Genomic DNA, 18,821 nt, shown 5'->3' on the forward strand with positions numbered 1-18,821 from the left:
AAATTCATTTCAATCCTTCCATTTTCTAAGTCAATTCATTTATTTTTTATTTGCATTGAAAATGAGAGTTGACATCTATGCCATGGGGCGCCCCACAATGTCCCACAGCATATCCCCGCCATGTATTAGAAACATCTCCGATGATGACATCATCCAATGTGCTGTGGGACATTGTAGGGTGCAGATGTGAACTATGAAAATGATAGAAGACAACTAAGGACCCATTAGGGAGGGATACTCAAGATTTAGCTAACATGTTTACTTGCTTTGAAGCCCTCTCTACATAAGAGTCCGGATCTGCTCCTCACAGAGCACTCCTCACAACACATCCTTGCCACATTGGGAACATCTCCCGTACTTGTATTTATTATTCGTGGGGAAGTGTTCCTAATACACTGTGGGACGTGGCTGTGAGGTCGGTGTGAGCAGTGCTCTGTGAATAGCAGATCCTAATTCTCTACATAAGCTATTTGAAAAGGCTGAAGCAGATACAACTCCAATATCCTATCTAGAAGAACCCTACCCATAGGACACTACAGCTGTACATTGAGAATATCTTCGGTATTTACATATTACCAGACCTAACTTGAAAAAACAAGCTGTTGCACTTCCGCCCTCATAAACAGGCAATAAGCTGGTTCAGCTGCTTTAAAACAAACACCCAAATAAGCTATGGATGAAGTCGATAGCCCTTTAGATGGAGTCCGGATCTCTTGCCCACGTTTATCACAGTCACAGATGGAGAACATCTCATCCTCTGCATAGTATTATACAGAGGAGATATTCCCAATTCACAGGGGATAGTGTGCTGTGGGTAGACGTGGGCAGGAGATCCGGAATCCTTTAAATGACCGACTGCCAGTAGATTTGGCCATTTGGGATCTTTGAAATTTTCACCAACTTCCGACCCTCTGAATGAAAAACTGGGGCACCAAAACATTTTTGGGATGATACATTACCATGGGTGTGGGGTAAAAGGGTGATTGCACTCTTTAGACAAAAAAAAGACAGGGCATTGGATGGGTATGGGCTGACCTATCATGCCCAAGAACGTTCCCAAATCCCAACAGTCCAGCTGTTGGTCCCAACAGCCAAGGTTGCAAACGGGCACCAAGTTGCAGCCACTGAGCTGCCGAGAAGGCACAACCACGGCCATGTCAAGAGATAATTTTCCATGGCCCATAGGCCTCGACCCTCGAGTTACCTAAAGTGAGGGTCTCTCTCTCTGTTTCAACGTGTCATAAGTTCAGCAAATGTCAAGGTGCTCCCTCAGTATTCCACTACGTTGAGATAATAATAAAAACTCAATCATATCAAATCAGACTATTCATGGTTGAGAAATGAAAACGCATCAACCAACATGAGCTGTATATTTGAATTAGTTGCACTAATAAGAACCGAAACCAATAATCTGCTTACAGAACCCGAAGGACCCCCCCTCAAAAAAAAAAAAGAAAAGAAAAGAAAAGCAAACAGCGTGGGGGGAAACAGAAAAACAAAAAGGAAATTCAAACACGGTAGAAATCTAATTTTATAACAGAATCATTACGTGGAAAAAAAACAATAAAATGGTAACAGACGTACACAAGCTTTTAACTTTCAAACCGAACCCCCAACCTTACCTCAGCACTTGTAAGGCCAATAGCAAACCACGCTATATTATAAGAACAAGGAGAACAATGACAAGCACCAATACAAAAACCAGTAGCACCCACCAACACTGTTGGATAACATTAAAAAAAAAAAGGTTGGTAAAATGAACACAATAATTTAAGATTATAATATGAAAAACGACATTATTTGAAAAGCATTAGTATTTATAATTATATAACAAACATTTGGGACCACTAATAATGTTGTGTAGGTGTGGTAAGTTAAGAGAATTGGGAGGTCCTGCTTTACTATCTATTATGTTTCTTGCTGTTTGTTTGTGTTCCAGTTCTTCTGGTATGTTATTGCTTCCTTTTCCTTCACCTGTCATTTTCTTCTTTTGTAAATACATAGATGAATGAGCTTTCATCTATGTAGAGGTGTAAAGTGGGCCGTGCCGGGCGGACCCGTAGGTGGTCCGCGCTAAATGCAGGCCATGCCGTACCATGGGCCATGCCACCCTCCCCAATGAAAAATTTGGGGGTCGGCCTAGCACAGCCCACAACCCAGGCCCACATGGGCCAAGCCTTGGCCCAAGTTGGGCCAAAGCTATTTTTGACTATTTATTTAAAAAATTGAAAAAAAACTTAAAATTTTAATTTTATATGAATTTTGATGTATACAATTGCTTATATATAATAATTAAATAAATAAATTAGTATAATAAAATTGATCGTGTCGTGCCGTGCTGGCCCATGGACTTCAAACCCCAGGCCCAGCACGACACAGACCATCGTGCTGGGTCAGGCCTGGCCGGTCCAAAATTGTGCCGGGCTGCGGGCGGTCCGGCCCGATTTACACCTCTATTTGTGTGAATGTAAGGAAGATTTCTATATGTTAATGAAATGGATTATCTGATGCTTACATCATACCACGTTTTACACTTGTTCTTTCATATCATCTTAAATGTTCGAAGAATTCCATTATGAGGCAATTTTCAATCAGCATTTTACAAACCCAATAAGATCATATACTGTTTAACTAGAAAACAGTCAATGGTCCCAAATAGTGATTCACGAGTTTAACAGGTCAGACCATCTGACCTGCTTATTCATCCTCACCATCATCCAAGCCTTATCCCAACTATATGGGATCGGCATCTGACCTGCTTATTGATCGGTTGATTAATTAGAACCGGTCTTGAAAATGGTCTTATCTAGTTTCTGGTTTTAAAGATACTTCTTGCAGGACATGTTCAGAGAGTATGTGAGGTTTAACTAGTATATTATTTTTTAATCACGTTACTTGCTTTCCTTTCTTTTTATTCTTTTTTAAATTTCAGTCTTTCACATCTTTCCTGGTGTCACTTCTTGAAATGAAAGTGATATTGCAGTTATGATGCAGCAATACCATATAATCAGGGTCAAATAATAGTGAGGTGATTCAGCACCTGGAAGCATGTTATTTAACCCTTTAACCTAATATTGACCCTAAATGTTTAAAACTTACCCAGGATGTCCTAGATTTCACACTTTTGGAGGCCTTGGATATTTGAACTTTTGCTTGTGCTGTCGCAGCAGATGATGCTTCAATGTTTGATCCAATATCATCTGCTTACAGGAAATAAATCACAACAAAAATGTAAACAAACTAGTTTTCCAGGATTTGCAGTGGATAATAATATTAATGAGCATGAGCTAAAAAAAGCACATTAGTAGTTGAACAGAAAAATAGCACTTCACTGAGATGTTGGAATCTCACCAATCATCACTCCCTGCTGATGAACTAGAACAGCGAGGTCCCTGAATATCTCATTTGCTTGTCCAATTTCAATTTGTACGTCTTTAATCCCTTGCTCTCTTTCCTCTATTATGGCTTCATTGAATGCAACCTCATTCCCTAGCAGTAGTACCTCCTGTCTGCATTTTTTTTTGTTTCAATAAAGTGGGTGAATACAGGGATTTATCCAATCCTTCAATGTGAGAAATGGAAGGCACATGTAAAGTGGTGTTTGGGTCTTTGAGATGCCAGAAATTTTGTAGATTCTGTTTGCTGTGGTTTGGGGTATCTGGAATGAGAGAAATGGAAGAATTTTTATGGTACTCATAGTGTCACAAAAGAGTGTGGGTATCAATTGGAAACATTATATTGGATTGGAATCTTGCACATCCAGAATTTAAAGATGTCGAGGGGGATATTTCTGGGTCGTCCTTTTGGACCACCTAAGAGCTGCATCAGGAAACCTCATAACTTGTGTATTTTAGTTCTGAAATATTTCAAGGTAAGACTTAATGAATTGTGGTGTGTCTACATCATGTAAGTACTTATTTTTCTTATCTTAATAAAAAAATTCTTTTATTCTACTATCAAAAAAATCTCCACTCTAGAAAATCAGATCCACGTGTTATGTTTCCAGTCTAGCAAACCAAAACCAAATATAAGGTGAAAATGCCCCATTTTTATTTCTCAGATTAGAGTCTAAAAACCAGACCCACGAATTCATACATTTGTATTTTTAAGTACATGAATGTAATGTTAAACTTCATGCCTTTATGCTAGTATTCCCAAGCTTTTAAATAGCAATCCAATAATCTTAAAATCAGCAAGTTGATCAATCCCATCAAGCCCCTGGTAAAACTATGAGAATCTGGGGAAATCCATGAAAACTCAAAACTCAAAATGCAGGCTTGTAGACAATGAATTTTAAATTTGGAAAACTCAACTATATACTCAACAACATGTAGTATACAACTCTATCTGAAGAGTATTTTCTGTAATATAATTCCCATACTAAGAGAAAAGACCAAACTATCACATAGATACATAATAGAAAGGGATAGGGAATGGTTAGAATCAGATATAAATACAAGATCTGTTTGTGGTATTAATTATGTACCTTTTTTGTTCCCTAAGGAAAGGCTGACTCTCCCCATCCATATCATGGGTCACATTGTCTTCAGAACCTGAGCTGTTACCAAAACAGAAAACTTGTATAGATCATTTGGGTAAATTATAACAAACTGAGACATGTGGATATTAATAAAAAAAGAGGCATGTGTACATTGAATATAGATTCTCCACCTTGATGGAAAAGAAGTCGGGGGAGCTGAAGGTGAATAAGCTGATTCACGCTCAGCAGCAAGCTGTTGGACTTTCTGTAAATCTTGCAAGGTAGTTTGAAAATCTCTTGCAAGCTTAGCATCTTCTACTTTCTTGCTTGGCTGACAGATCCACCAAAGAATACGTCACTTATTGCTAAAATAGAAAGGATCTCTGACAATCTAATTATATAGCTCAAACAAGGGAAAAATGTTGCTGACCCCATATTGGGATAAAGCTTGGATGATTATGATGATGATGATAAATCAAGGGGAAAATGTTTCTGGGGCACTATACAATCAAGAAGGGCACCCATAGAACATGCCAAGTCAGGAAGGTCAACGAAGGTATTGAATTTATTTATTAGATGCTAGCAGAAAAGAGAGCATCCAGCTATTTTAAGTGGATAGCACAAATTATAAACCAAGGTCGTTTAAACCACTGGTGATACTCATGACTTACAATCCACATCGTCCAAAAAATACAACAATTATCTTTATGTTACTAAGAATGGCATCAATTCCCTTTTCGCCAATTGTAAACCTTTATTTCCTGTTGGCTTCAGCATGAAATTAATGGGAAACAGCAGCAATCATGCTAATTAATTTTACATTTTACAATAAAAAATACATTTTAAAAGTAACAGAGAAAGTTTTTTTGTAATGTGATGCTATAATTGATTTTTATCATGCTTTGCATAATGTTCATTTCCAGTCAATTTTAGACTTAGTTACTAACACTAAAGCACTATCAAGATAACCCAAAAAATAATTATAATTCCTCTATCTTTGGAGCTCCTTTTCTGCTTTGTTACGACTAAAAACACATTTTCCTTTTCAAATTCCAATCTTTCTATTGCCTTCGAAATGTTACCCAATCTCATGTACTCCAATTCAAATAGCCAGTAGTTTCTCTTCTCCACCTTCAACCACTTCCATAATGCAGATCACCTAGTTCCCTGCTGAATTTGCTTTAATACAATCTCAAAGTATTGACCGAATCATTACCCCAAATAAAAGTATTGACTGAACGACTATCACTTTCTGTTTTCCCCTTTACATGTGCATCCGTGCATGTAAGTATATTGCTCAGTCTCGATTTTCCCAGAAACCATTTTGCCTAAATTGCTGAAAACAGACTTCTAACTTTGGTTTAAGTGACTATTTTATTTTCCCTTTGTGCTTGTGCATTTATTTCCTACTATCTCTTTGTGCAAAACACATTTTGCCCTATTTGCAGGAAACCTAACTTTTTATAATATGCATCACTTTCACAAAAAAACAGGTTGAACAAGAATTCCTCCTAGATCTTATGTGATTTAACTTTCTCTCCTTTTTCTTATTTGACAAATAAAAATTTAAGTTGATCAATCATCATCATCAACCATGCCTTATCCCAACTATATGGGTTGGTTACATGAATCCTGTTTACCAATCCGTTCTATTTGAAGCCAAACTAAGTTAATCAATCCAGCTTGTAAATTTTTCATTCCAAATACCCAATCAGAAAAATTATAGTCCAAAAATCGATTCTGAGACATAAATTACTGCACTTGCTGAAGGTGCCAGCTAGCCTGCTGGTAAAGTCTCTAGCTGGTTGTAGCGGAGACCTAGGACCGAGTCTCGCTTTCACCCGGGTTCAGGTGTCTACCCCCACCCACCCACACACAAGCAAGCAAGAAAAGTTCAAGCTTTGTTTTCAGAACAGTAAATTGGAAATAGAAAAGAAAAGGGTAAAAAAGCGTATTACATACACTAACATTGCTGCCATGATCAGAGTCGCTCAGAGCTCGGAGCTTAGCAGAAGTCTCCTTAACTAACTGTCCAATCCGTTGCCTGGCATTGTGTCTGCATAGGGGAAATAGAAGGAGGAGCCAAACTGAGATTAAAGCACAAAGAGGTGGTTTAATCCAATAAAGAAATGGCGGGACAGATAGAGGCGAAGAGAGTTCATTACATCTTCTGGCGGTGTTCGGGGGTGTCTTTAGACGTTCCAATGGCATCAACAAGCCGACGGAATACAGCGATGGCAGTATTGATCTGAAAGATTCCAGCTGCCACAGCCTGAGAAGGGTTCTGAGATGAAGAGTTACGGCCGGCAGTGGGTAGCTTCCCGCCATTCTCGATATCTTGGAAGCTCATATTCGCTGGGAAACCCTAAAAGATGGCAAATAATACCAGAGCAAGTGATGAGAAGACTAAAAAGTGGGTTAGAGTTTCACCTTTCTTTCCAGTTAACATTTCCTCCTTGCTTTATCTCTGTCAAGTGTCAACTCTCCCCACCCACCAACCGGCCATCCCTTGATTCCATCAGTTCGACGTAACCGAATTTTAAAGTACTCATTGTCGATGCACTTGCCACACCATTCGGGTAGTTGGGTAGGGTAGGGCCCTAGACCCGTTAAAAAAGGGTCTCGACTCCTCGAAATGTTAATTTCTAACATGTCTTAATAGAGTTCAAATCAGCCCCCCACAACGTCCCACAGCACATTGATTCCCTCCATCATCTGTGAGACGTGGTGGGGGCTGATTTGATCTCGTCTTAATAATTGTTTGCCTTGCCGGGGACTCACCATCATTGGATCCCTCCATGGTTCTTTACCATACAACTCCATTGTAAGATAGTTTTGATGAGTCCTAGATAGCACCGGATTTGCTCCTCACACACCTGGCGCCTCACATGTACATCCTAGCCGGTCATCTTTTTGCCCTTATATCAATCAAAATAACATTTTTTATATAATAACCGAATGAAACAACTTTTTTTGAAAAAAAAAATCAAATAAGGGCATTTCTGTTAGTCTTCATTCTCTGTACACGGGTGGCTTCTCTATTAACGTTTGTCGTATATTCAACGTGGGAGGTCCGTATACCACGATTGTCTGCATACTTTATGTTCCTACCAAGTTAAGACGGAGTCTTTGGCCTTGCTAAATCCATCTTGCTTCAAATCCCAACTCAAACCATCTTGCCTCAATCTACCTCCTAAATCTTTGTCCCTGCTCCTCCACCAGACCCACCTTAAATGGTACTTAGCACCAAATACCAAAAGAAAAAGGGTAAAATACAAAAACCTCCCCTAATGTTTTTATCAATCATAAAAACCTCCGATCAAGTTTTATTTTAACAAAAAACTTTCATAAACTTTTGGAAAATTAAACATAAACCTCCCTTCCATCACTCTGACATGAAAAATGTTTGATTGATGCATTATTTATTTAAGTACCCATTTTGCCCTTTTGCTTGTGGCAAAATCATGGTCTCCTATGCTTACATTTGGTGTAAAATAAGTAAATACAACATTAGGTGCTTCTTTTATATATGGTGTTTAATCACTGGTGAGTGCTAGGCCAAATTGACAATCAAGTGAAGAACCATTGGAACACGCATTTGAGCAAGAAGCTCTGTCTCTTCATCACTAGCAAGCTCTAATGCAATCAAGTAGAGGAAGTTCTCCACTAATTCAAATTATGATCTTTAGTTACTTGAGACAACAACAGTACTAAGCCTGTCTCTAAATAAGAGATGCACCTAAGCACTTATTTTACTAGATAAATAATGTTTTGAATTCAAGTGAATGCAGATGAAATTGGAGTGGTTATTACGTATAAACTGTTAAACAACCATGAAGAAGGGTGCACAGTGCACTCCTCTTTCCACACAAAATGGAGAACACGGAGATTTTGAAGGAGTCACGGTTCAAACTAGTTGATTCAGACAAGACAGGGAGCATCACTAAGCACAAGAGAGCTCTAGTAGTACGAGATCTAGAATTCTCTAGCTCTCTCTGTTGTCCAGCAAGTAAATGATCAAAATGTATGATATCGATTGAAATGGAGCAATGAGCTTTGAAGATTTTGTTGCTCTTAACAAGTTTCTTCTTGAGGTTCATCAAGCTTTTTTAGTCAAGGTTGGGCTTTCCCTTGATTCTCACGCTTTTTATATAGTATGTGAGAGCTTCGATCAGAAGACGAATGGAAGGTTTCAATTGGGTGTTTTATAGCACATTGTATATTTTTACAATCTGTCAAAAATCTATTTAGGGTCCATTTGGTTCATAGTCACAATTGAAATCGGAATCAAATTCCTTTGGAAGTGAAATTGGAATCGTTTATTTCCATAGTGTACTTGGTTCAAACAAGAATGAGAATGGGAGGGAATTGGAATCAGAAGAAATGAGATTTCATTCTCAATAGAGGGGCAGGGAATGGCCATTCCCTCAAATGGGGGAATGTCATTCCAGCAAGATTGGAAATGGGATTCCGATCCTGCCCAACCAAACAGTTGGAATCGGAATGATTCCAGACCCTATTCCTACGAACCAAATGAGGCCTTAATTCATTTGATACAACTAAGAAAGGCCGAGTAACACTAGATCTCAACTAATATGTTACCGCATTGCCAACTATAGAATATGAGAAATCAAACTACTCCACCATGTTCTCCTCTTCGTCTAAAGATACCCACATAATTCTTTTGGTGTTTGAGGAAATTGTGGCAGATAGGCATTTTGTGTATGCCTGAGTGTAAAGTTCTTTCTTCATCACTGTTCTAATACCTAGATTGAAAGTGAACACAAGATCTGAGATCTGTTGTCCATATTTCTTTGTATAAGCATTATAAGTGTGTATCTATTATTGGATTTCCAATGAACTTGTGGACATTTTGTAGTAAAAGAATTGGAGTACTCTCTACCGGATTGGTTTACCAACTGCTTGTTTTTACCATCACGGGTTTGCATAATGTCTTCATGGCATGTGTCTGAACTCGATGAAGTGTTAGGTAGAAAAAATGATGGCATGAGTCTGAAGTCGATGGAGTTTCAGAGAGAAAAAAGGGTGGCATGAGTTTGAACTTAATGTAGTTTCAAGGAGAAAAAGAGGGTGATAAATGGGCTATTCAAAGCTTATTTCATTTAATGTAACATCATATACAAAAGGATAAAATGGGTATTTTAAAAAACAATGCATCAATCAAACGTTTTCCGTTCGGGACAATGAGGAAAGGGAGGTTTATGTTGAGTTTTTCAAAAGTTTGGGAGAGGTTTTTGTTAAAGTTAAACTTCAAGGGAGGTTTTTATGATTGATAGAAATTTCAGGGGAAATTTTTTGTATTTTACCCAAAAAAAAATAGCTACCCGCTTTCATGTATCAAGCCGTTTGACTCGGTACAGATTATTGAACTATTCATAGAGGTAGGTGATTTTTGGTATGGACTCCGATTTTGAGAAATCCATGTCACATTGTATTCACATCAGGATTTGAAGAATTTGGTTTTTTTAATTGTTTGGTCGGTTAGTTATGTCAATTCCTAGGAAATCAACAAGAAATCGATCCCTGAAATCAGCCTGATTTGGACAAAGGTCACCAAATTTGGATTTGGTGATTCCCCAATTTTCAGGTGGTTTCAATTTTTGTTGGGTGAGGAGGCATCCTATGTGGCAGGGGTGAGAAGGTGTTTCAATGCTTTAATGAAAAATAATTACTAATTCACTATTTACCAAACAATCTTAAGAATGATTTATAAGTATATGTTTGGTTCCATTGGATTTTCTTAAGGGGGTGTTTGTTAGATAAATGTTTATCTAATAAATGCTACTTTAAATAAGTGTTTAGAACTGTGGACATTTATTTAGTAAACATTTTGTACTTGATTTGTTTGAAAAACCGAAGAAAGCAATAATGAACCCGTTTAGTTATACTTAGGCTCTGTTTGGAAGGAGTACAAATACAAATATGTACAATACAAATACATACAAAATAATACAAAATACAAGGTTTTGCACTTACAAATTTGTATTTGTACTCCTTCCAAACTGAGCTTTAGGCACCATTAGGCACCACATCAGCAAAATAGTGAATAAATGCCTGCCCGTTGAGAGAAGTGCTAAAATGAAACTTCCCCCAACGGTATGTGCACATAAACTGAAACCTACATTTGCAAGTCCTTATGTGTACAAATTCACATAATGAGGGAAATGTTGAAGTGGTGTCTATGTGGCTACTGGCTACGTTTATTTAATAAATGTCCATAATTCCAAACACCCTATAAACGTTTTCCCTTTTTGTTATTTGATTGGGCAAATTTGTGGGCGTTTCAAATGGCGTTTAAAGGCATTTGCCAACTCAGCGATGAGAAACATTTCCTACCTTGTGTTGTTTGGAAGGGCATTTCAAGAAGTGTGCCATATGGGTGATTCGGTGTGGCACATTTCCTTGATTTTTTAGTGCCATATTTTGAAATCTAATGGTTCAAACTACTCTTTGCACATATTTTGAAATCCAACGGCTTGATTTTGGATGAAAATCACATCCAACGACCAAAATAACAGGTATAGGGGATCAGTATGGGCCGATGGTCAAAAATACCTTTTGCGCATCCAATGTATATATAGTATATCCTAATAACAAAATTTAGAGTCATTTTACTTGTTACTACACATCTATCTAATGCATTTTACTTGTTTACTACCCTTTGCACATTCAATGCCATAAGAATTGAAATACCAAACATTAGTAGATCAATAATCTATTGAAACATAAAGGCACACAACATGAGGGAATGATAGAGGGGGATTCTCATTATCGTGCACTATCCAATCTTCCACAACATCAACATATTTATGCCTAATTGGGTCAAGACTTTCAGTTTTTTTCCTACAAATCAATAAATGATACATTAAATGCAATGCAAGCATTAAAAAAAAGCAATCATGAAACATAAAAGTTAAAACACTTCCCATTCATCACATGCAGTTGCAATGAACATATAGTAGGTCGTTGAGCCTTTGGTGCTCTAACTTATTCATTCTCTTCGTGTGTATATGTTTAAAAACACTCCAATTGCATTCACATCCGGATGAGCTACATGTCTGGCTAAGGATCCGTATAATAATCATTTTCAAATTTGGAGCGTCACAACCAAATCTCGACCACCATTCAGCTATATACAATGAAATAGAGTTGATTTAATTTATAAAATAAAATTGAAAACTAAAATAATAAACATGATATAAGAAAAAATATTTATTACCTAGAGGTGTTGACTTAAATGTCTTCACTGAGAAATGTCTTCCAAAATTACTACAACAATTTTCAAAAATTGTAAGCTCTTTGTTTAGCTTTATCTCCACATCATCTGATTTGATTGCAAGCTTTTCAATGACATAAAAAACTGCAGACATAACGGCCGGGGATTTAACTTTTGGTTTCGGATCATATTGAAAGGTCGGGTTAAAATAATACCCTGCAAGATGAAGCCTCTGACCCATTTGTCTATTCCATCTTCTATCAATAATGTTCATGATTGTATCATATTCAGCTTTCTTATAATTAAAAAACCTTTTTAGTTATTCTTTTGCCTTCAACATTGCATGATACATATATCCCATTGGAGGCCTAAACTTAGAATCAACAAGTGTTAATGCATTAACAAGAGGTGATGTGAAACCCACAATTATTTTGCATTGTGCCCAAAATTTAGAATCCAAAACTATTTGTATTACTTACTTCCCTTTTGCATCTTTTACATACCTAGAATCAATAAAACTTCGATATGTCACTAAATTTTGCAAATCATGCATGTGCTTCAAAATGCTATCTAATGCAATGAAATTAGTTGCAAAACGAGTGGCTCCATGATGTACTATCTCAGTCCAATCAGGTCACTTCCTTAGCATTAAGAGTAATAAAAGATGACTATAGACAAATTTGGTAATTCTAGATACATGTTGAACCACATTTGCAACATAATCCATTTCCCCAATTTCCTTTAACATCAATTTTAGACAATGTGTTACACAAGGTGACCAATATATCCATGAAAATTTTGCTTCCAACAATCTTCTTGTAGCTACAAAATTTGCAACATTGTCAATGACCACTTGAACAACATTTTCTGCTTTTACCGAATCAATAATTTCCTTAAACAAAAGAAATAAATTCTCTGCATTCTTGATTGTTTCAGAAGCATCTATAGACTTCACAAATGCAGTTCCTGTAGGACAATACACTAAAAAATTAATCAATGTTCGACTACGTGTATTTGTCCAATCGTTAGCCATTATAATGCAACTATATGTATTCCAATCCTTACGGAGTTTATCAAATGACATTTGCACCTCCTGAAATAAATCCTTCAACATTTTGGTTCTACAATTATGATATGAATGAGCTTTGTACCCTGGACCAATAGTAGCAAGGGCATCAAACATATGATGAAAATATCTTGAACGCAAAGCATTCAAGGGAATACAAGCATCACACGACCACTTCATAACAGCATGGTCCACATGATTAATTGCTCCCTTAGATGCCAATACACTCTTATTTCCAAGTTGTGCACCTGGAGTGGTCCGTGGAGCAAAATGGCTAATTATTAGCCATAAAGATGCTTTCCCTTTTTCCAATGATGTAGTTGGTTTTTTCCCTTGATAGTTATCATATGTACTAGGTGGATCTATTTCTCTAATCTCAATATCATCATCATTATCGTTCCTTCCACATTGTGCTCTAGTGTCAACAAAATTCATTTGTTGCTTTTCACTTCTTTTTTTGTCATTGATTTCATTCAACAATTGCTCCATTTTGAACCTTACATCATGGGGTACTTTACGACAAATTGCAATCTCACATTTCCTTTGGGCAAGATGTTGTTTCATTCTATTAATTCCTCTCCCTTTAAAAGTCTTTTGACAATAAAGACATGTCATTGACTTTGATCCATTAAGAGGGTCAACTTTAAGGGAAATGTACTCCCAAGCAGAATCAGTTTTCCCCCTAACATTTGATGAAATTGACTCTTGTGATGGAGCTGAATTAGATGTATTAGCATTTGGACTTTGAGATTCCATCATCTTAGTTCAATCAAAGAAACCCAACTCAAAAATAAATCCCTTCATACAAACACAAAACATAAAATTTAAAACCTTGCATTAACTAAAAGAACCAACCAAAATGTAAAATCGCTCCATATAAGCAAAAAATAATTAAGCAAATACTTAAGCAAATAATTAACCAAAATGTAAAATCACTCCATTAGAAATGAGAGTAAATTGCTTGAAAAAATTTAAGCAAAACTTTCAGCATCTGATCATCATATGAAAATTAAGCAAAATATGCATATGAAAATTAAAAACAAATTAAGCCAGATTAATTAAACAAAGAACTAAACATTTGATCATCAAATGAAGTTTGAGGGTTCAGCAAGGCATATAATCAACAAGAAACTGATACAAAAATACAAGCAACAACTTTCTGCTAGTAAATCTATCAACTTATCGTTTGCTGCTCCTAATTATAAACTATAAAGTATTCACTAAAAGCCTCTGCCTAACAGGTCCAAAGCAAAATGGTGAACCAAATGAAGAATAAATAGGGGCTGATGAACTAAATGAATAAAAAATCAATTAAATCACAAAAAAAAAATATACATTCAAGGTTTCACTATCAAGTGCTGGTAATGGTGGTGTGACAATGGATTCGCCACCAGTGGGCTCGGGCAATCGAGCTTGGTTGCAGGCAAGTTGCCGTAACAAGCCTGCAAGTGCTGAGTGCTAAGTGGATTCGCTGCTGCTGCAAGCCTGCAAGTTGGGATTGGGCTCGCCAATGCCCAATGCCGAGTGCTAAGTGCCACTGTCGAGTACCAAGTGTCGCTGCAAGCTCGCCGTTTGCCACTGCAAGTGTTGAATCTTCTCATCGTTGGATGTCGTTGCAAGAGCTGGGGTGAGGGTGACTTTTTGCTGATGCAAGCTCGCTGGTCACTGTCGGTGTGTATCATCGTCGGATGCTAGAGGTGATGGCCGTCGTAGGTGATCGGTCGGTAGGGTGTGGGGGTTGAGAGGAGTGAGGAGTGAGGAGGGAACTCAGGAAAATGAGAAATAACCCTAAAGCTAAAGGGAAAACTGAATAAGGGATTCAAAGTGGTTGGGATATAATGGGTATTTTATTTTTATATTTTTTAATTTAAAACATTAAAAAAAATATTAACCTACAAACCGCTGCCCGGGTCGAACGGTTTAGCGGTCCAACCGCTCGGGTCAGCGGTTTTTTTTTAGTTTTCAATGTTTTTCCGGTCTGACCGTTTTGAAAACCATGTAACATACCATTCAGATCGGAAAATAAACAACGGAGCACCTTCCCGGTGTGCGCAACACCACCACCTCACCGGATTAGGGCTGCCAGACAAGAAAAAAATCGCAATGGTCAGTATGAAACATACGGCCGGCGTTGAGAGGGATTTTGTAGTGGTTGACGGCAAACTTCCCGGCAGCACCCCCTCTCTGGTCAGCGTGAGAAGCGAATCTCCTTGCGTAAGTCCCTTTCTGTGGCTATCCTTGCGAAAAGTCCCTTTTGCATAGTGGTAAAGGTTTGGGGCATGGGGGTTTTCTTCATAATTTCATTGATCTGTGAAGCACCAGATATATCTCCCTCAACGCCACATCCCTGTCCACGTATGCACCACGTCAAATGCGTGTTTCGTGAAATGCTAAACCGTTGGGGGAAGCAAGAAATTTTCACTTCCCCCAATGGCTCATTGCACGAAAATTCACCCGTTTTTATTTATTGGTGTTTTTTTTTTGATAAACAGTCGCACCAAACAGCTGATAAACCTCTAATAAACGTTTATCGCGTCAAATGCCTATAGGGCACCTACGTGGCAACATTTATTAAGAAAATGCCACTGTTCCAAACACAGCCTAAAAAATCGGCTGAATGAAGGAAATGATACCAAATAACCAAAAAGAGCGATTTTTTCACTCATTCAAGTAATCGCCGTTTAAAAAAAAAAAATCAGGTGTGAGAAATCATCGTCCATGCCAAACATCACCCTAATCACCTCCGTCTCTATCCCAGTCATATCCTCTACTGGTTTGTGGTGCTTGGACGAGTTCATGTTCCGCTTACTCCCGTATCGCATTCCAGTCTTTATGGCTCATGACACCCTTCTCGTCATCTCCTTGTTCCACGGGCTTTCTCCATGGACTGCTTATCCCTTTCGTTCTCTCCCGACGCCCTTCCAAGAACTCCATCTCCATCCTCTAACATAAGAAGACCAAGGACTAGAACCTTCGATTCACGGGAAGCTCTATCCTTCCTCCAAAGATGCACCGACTTCAAACAACTCAAGCAAATCCATTCCCAAATCCTCCGAACCGGGCTTTCCCACGACCAGGTGCTGGTTGCCAACATGCTCCGTCTCTGCTCTTCTTACGGCCAAATGGGCTACGCGTCTCTCCTGTTCTATCAGCTCCAGAGCCCGACCACTTTCGCCTGGAATCTCATGATCAGGGGCCACACCCTCAACGATAACCCTCGTGAAGCTCTTCTCACATACAATCTCATGATGTGTCGAGGTGTGCGACCCGATAAGTTCACATTCCCGTTCGTCATCAGGGCCTGCATCGTTTCTTCTGCAATTGATAAAGGAAAGGAGGTCCATGGGGTTGCTTTCAAGCTTGGATTTTGGGGAGATGCCTTTGTTCAGAATACGGTGATGGATCTTTACTTCAAGTGCGGCGACTTGGGTTTTGGGTGCATGATTTTTGATAAAATGCCTGTGAAGAATGTTGTTTCTTGGACTACTACGGTGTCGGGTCTTGTTGCTCACGGGGAATTAGATGCTGCTCGCGGAATTTTTGAAGTTATGCCGGCTAAGAATGTCGTGTCGTGGACCGTTATGATTAATGGGTATGCTCGGAATAGGCATCCTGAGGAAGCTTTTGAACTTTTCAGACGAATGCAGCTCGAAAACGTGAGACCCAATGAGTTTACTTTAGTTAGCTTGTTAATTGCCTGTACTGAACTAGGAAGTCTGAGGTTGGGTAGCTGGATTCATGACTTTGCGCTGAAGAATGGATTTGAATTGGGTGTTTTCCTTGGGACGGCGCTTATTGATATGTACAGTAAATGTGGCAGTATAGATGATGCAAAAAAGGTTTTTGATAAGATGCAGAAGAAGAGCTTAGCAACCTGGAATTCAATGATCACTAGCTTGGGTGTTCATGGACGAGGAGAGGAAGCCCTTGACGTGTTTGTTGAGATGGAGAGAGCAGATGTGAGGCCTGATGCAATCACTTTTGTAGGTGTTTTATGTGCATGCATAAATATGGGCAATTCGGATGAAGGTTTTAGGTATTTCAGATACATGAGTGAACGCTATGACATTGTGCCGACTATAGATCATTATGGTTGCATGGTTGAACTATTGAATCGTGCTGGCATGTTGGACAAAGCTTATGAGTTAGTTCACTCCACAGCTATGAAGCTGAATGTTGAGTTATGGAAATCACTACTAAGAGCTATTAGGGGCAATGGAAATCTCAACATAGAGGAAGTTACTTGCAAGCATGCTGGGGATCCAGAGTCATTAAAAACCTCTATACTTTGTGATCCAACACAGCATTATCGTCAGCTCTTTCAGTGGGAGGTTGGGTGACACTTCTTCCTGTAGCATATACTTGTTTTCTGTTGCTTTACATGCGACACAGATTATGAACTTTACAAAGCTTGGTAACATGATTCCAGGAATACAGTGGTTGCCCAAACCTTACTCAGTTATCCAAATTTTAGAAAATGGATTTATAAAATGGTATTTTAGTTTTACGACCCAGGATTGGTATGTACCAAATTGTAGGGTTGGAGCTCATGTCATTGTACCATACATGTATTTTTCGAATGGTAGTGAAGCTTCTAAAGTTATGCCATTTCCAGATAAAATCTTTTGATAACTGACTGGCAGTAGACTTCACCGCTTATGCCATTGTGCCAAACATGCATTTATCTATTTTAAGTATTTCACATCATAGTAAAGCCTTCGAAGTTGTGTCATTTGCAGATTAGTTGTGTTATATTCATTCACAGAGATATTTCTCTATTTAGTGGTGTGACAGAATCCATGGGAAGAGGGTTACTGATTGTGGGATTGGCTATCCATGATAGATACAACTGGCACTATTCCGTCAATAAAAACTTATAATTTGGGACATCTATCCGTCCTTTTTTTTGGCTCAATTTCAATCTTTTTCCTTGGTCTAAAAGTATTCTGATCCAATGGTTTAGTACAGCTTTTCTCTTCCTTTCCCACTAGATTCTGTTTCCATCAGTGTTGCATGGACACAGCCGTTGTAGTTGGAATCTGATGCTTGCCCAAGAGTCTGACTTGACAAGATGAGAAAAATGGATTCACAGACATATCTACAGAAAAGTATATACTATTAAAACGGCTCATATTTTTTGAATTCTAACATTATATACCTTCAAAAAGGGGTCTTAATTGTTTCATTTGTTACCAAGTAATGTTTGATACAAAAAATAGCACTCATGTTATACATTGCTGTTCATTTATGTCAGATAAACCAGGGAGATGAATGTTATGTAAAAATGTCCTGAAGAATCTCTGGAGTGTTGGGCTCCAACTTGTTTTTCACATGGACATGCCATCCATTTGGGGGAGTCCATGCAACATTGGTTTCCATCAAACACCATAAAGTTTGAAACTCATGGTATTTAAATTTTCCTTCACATGCAGCTCTTTCAGCCTTCTCTAACATCCCTGAGATTCAAAACCCTTCTCTCCTTTCTTGAACAGCTCAAATCAAACATGGAATGTTACAAGTTGCCATTGCCACCAAAAGTTCCTGTATAGATGAATTCATGAACACTGGTCAATTCAACCAAACCCTTTCTCACATCATCACCAAAGGCTTCTAAGAAAGCTCTTCCCCCTCTTTTGTCTCTCATATATCCATTTGTTGAGCCCAAAATTGGGGTTTAGAATTGATGTCTTTGTGCGAAATTTGCTTACTTCTATGTAGTCAGTGTGTGCTTTTGTTAGAATTTCTAGAAGAGTTTTTTTATTTGGTCTGAGTTTGGGTCAGAGGTATGGTGTCTTGGAATAGTATGATTTCAGTGTATGATTTGTGCTGAAAAGAGACCCAGTATAAATGTAGTTGACTCTCTCATCAGTGTATGATTTGTGCTTGATTTTTGAGCCTAATGGTTGGTCAAATTCCATGTGCCACACAGACTGGGCCCTACTCAAATTGAGAGAGGAGTAGGGGGGGGGGGGCAAGGATGATCACTCAGTCTCTTCTTGACTTAGCAAGCTCCTTCCCACCCCATTACTCTTGGGGTG

General features: G+C 38.3%; 3 protein-coding genes across 3 annotated transcripts; 1 reads left to right on the plus strand and 2 right to left on the minus strand.

Annotated features, from left to right (window-relative positions):
- Positions 1-1,333: 1,333 nt before the first annotated feature.
- Positions 1,334-7,108, minus strand: LOC148862276 (syntaxin-21-like). Its single transcript, XM_088979413.1, has 7 exons — positions 6,646-7,108; positions 6,443-6,536; positions 4,672-4,811; positions 4,487-4,558; positions 3,352-3,509; positions 3,100-3,200; positions 1,334-1,720 (listed from the first exon to the last, which is right to left on the minus strand). The coding sequence occupies exons 1-7, from the start codon at positions 6,828-6,830 to the stop codon at positions 1,655-1,657; spliced, it is 816 nt and encodes a 271-aa protein (XP_088835539.1). The 5' UTR covers positions 6,831-7,108; the 3' UTR covers positions 1,334-1,654.
- A 5,243-nt stretch (positions 7,109-12,351) lies between these two features.
- Positions 12,352-13,542, minus strand: LOC148862277 (uncharacterized). Its single transcript, XM_088981079.1, has one exon. The coding sequence runs from the start codon at positions 13,540-13,542 to the stop codon at positions 12,352-12,354; it is 1,191 nt and encodes a 396-aa protein (XP_088837205.1).
- Positions 13,543-15,302: 1,760 nt separating this feature from the next.
- On the plus strand, positions 15,303-17,404 carry LOC148862278 (pentatricopeptide repeat-containing protein At3g26630, chloroplastic-like). Its single transcript, XM_088974464.1, has one exon. It carries the CDS (start codon positions 15,666-15,668, stop codon positions 17,121-17,123), a length of 1,458 nt encoding a protein of 485 aa, XP_088830590.1. The 5' UTR covers positions 15,303-15,665; the 3' UTR covers positions 17,124-17,404.
- Positions 17,405-18,821: the final 1,417 nt, after the last annotated feature.

The sequence above is a fragment of the Nelumbo lutea genome, chromosome 3 (assembly GCF_056320005.1).
Source record: "Nelumbo lutea isolate HS-2025 chromosome 3, American lotus-T2T, whole genome shotgun sequence".
NCBI lineage: Eukaryota > Viridiplantae > Streptophyta > Magnoliopsida > Proteales > Nelumbonaceae > Nelumbo > Nelumbo lutea.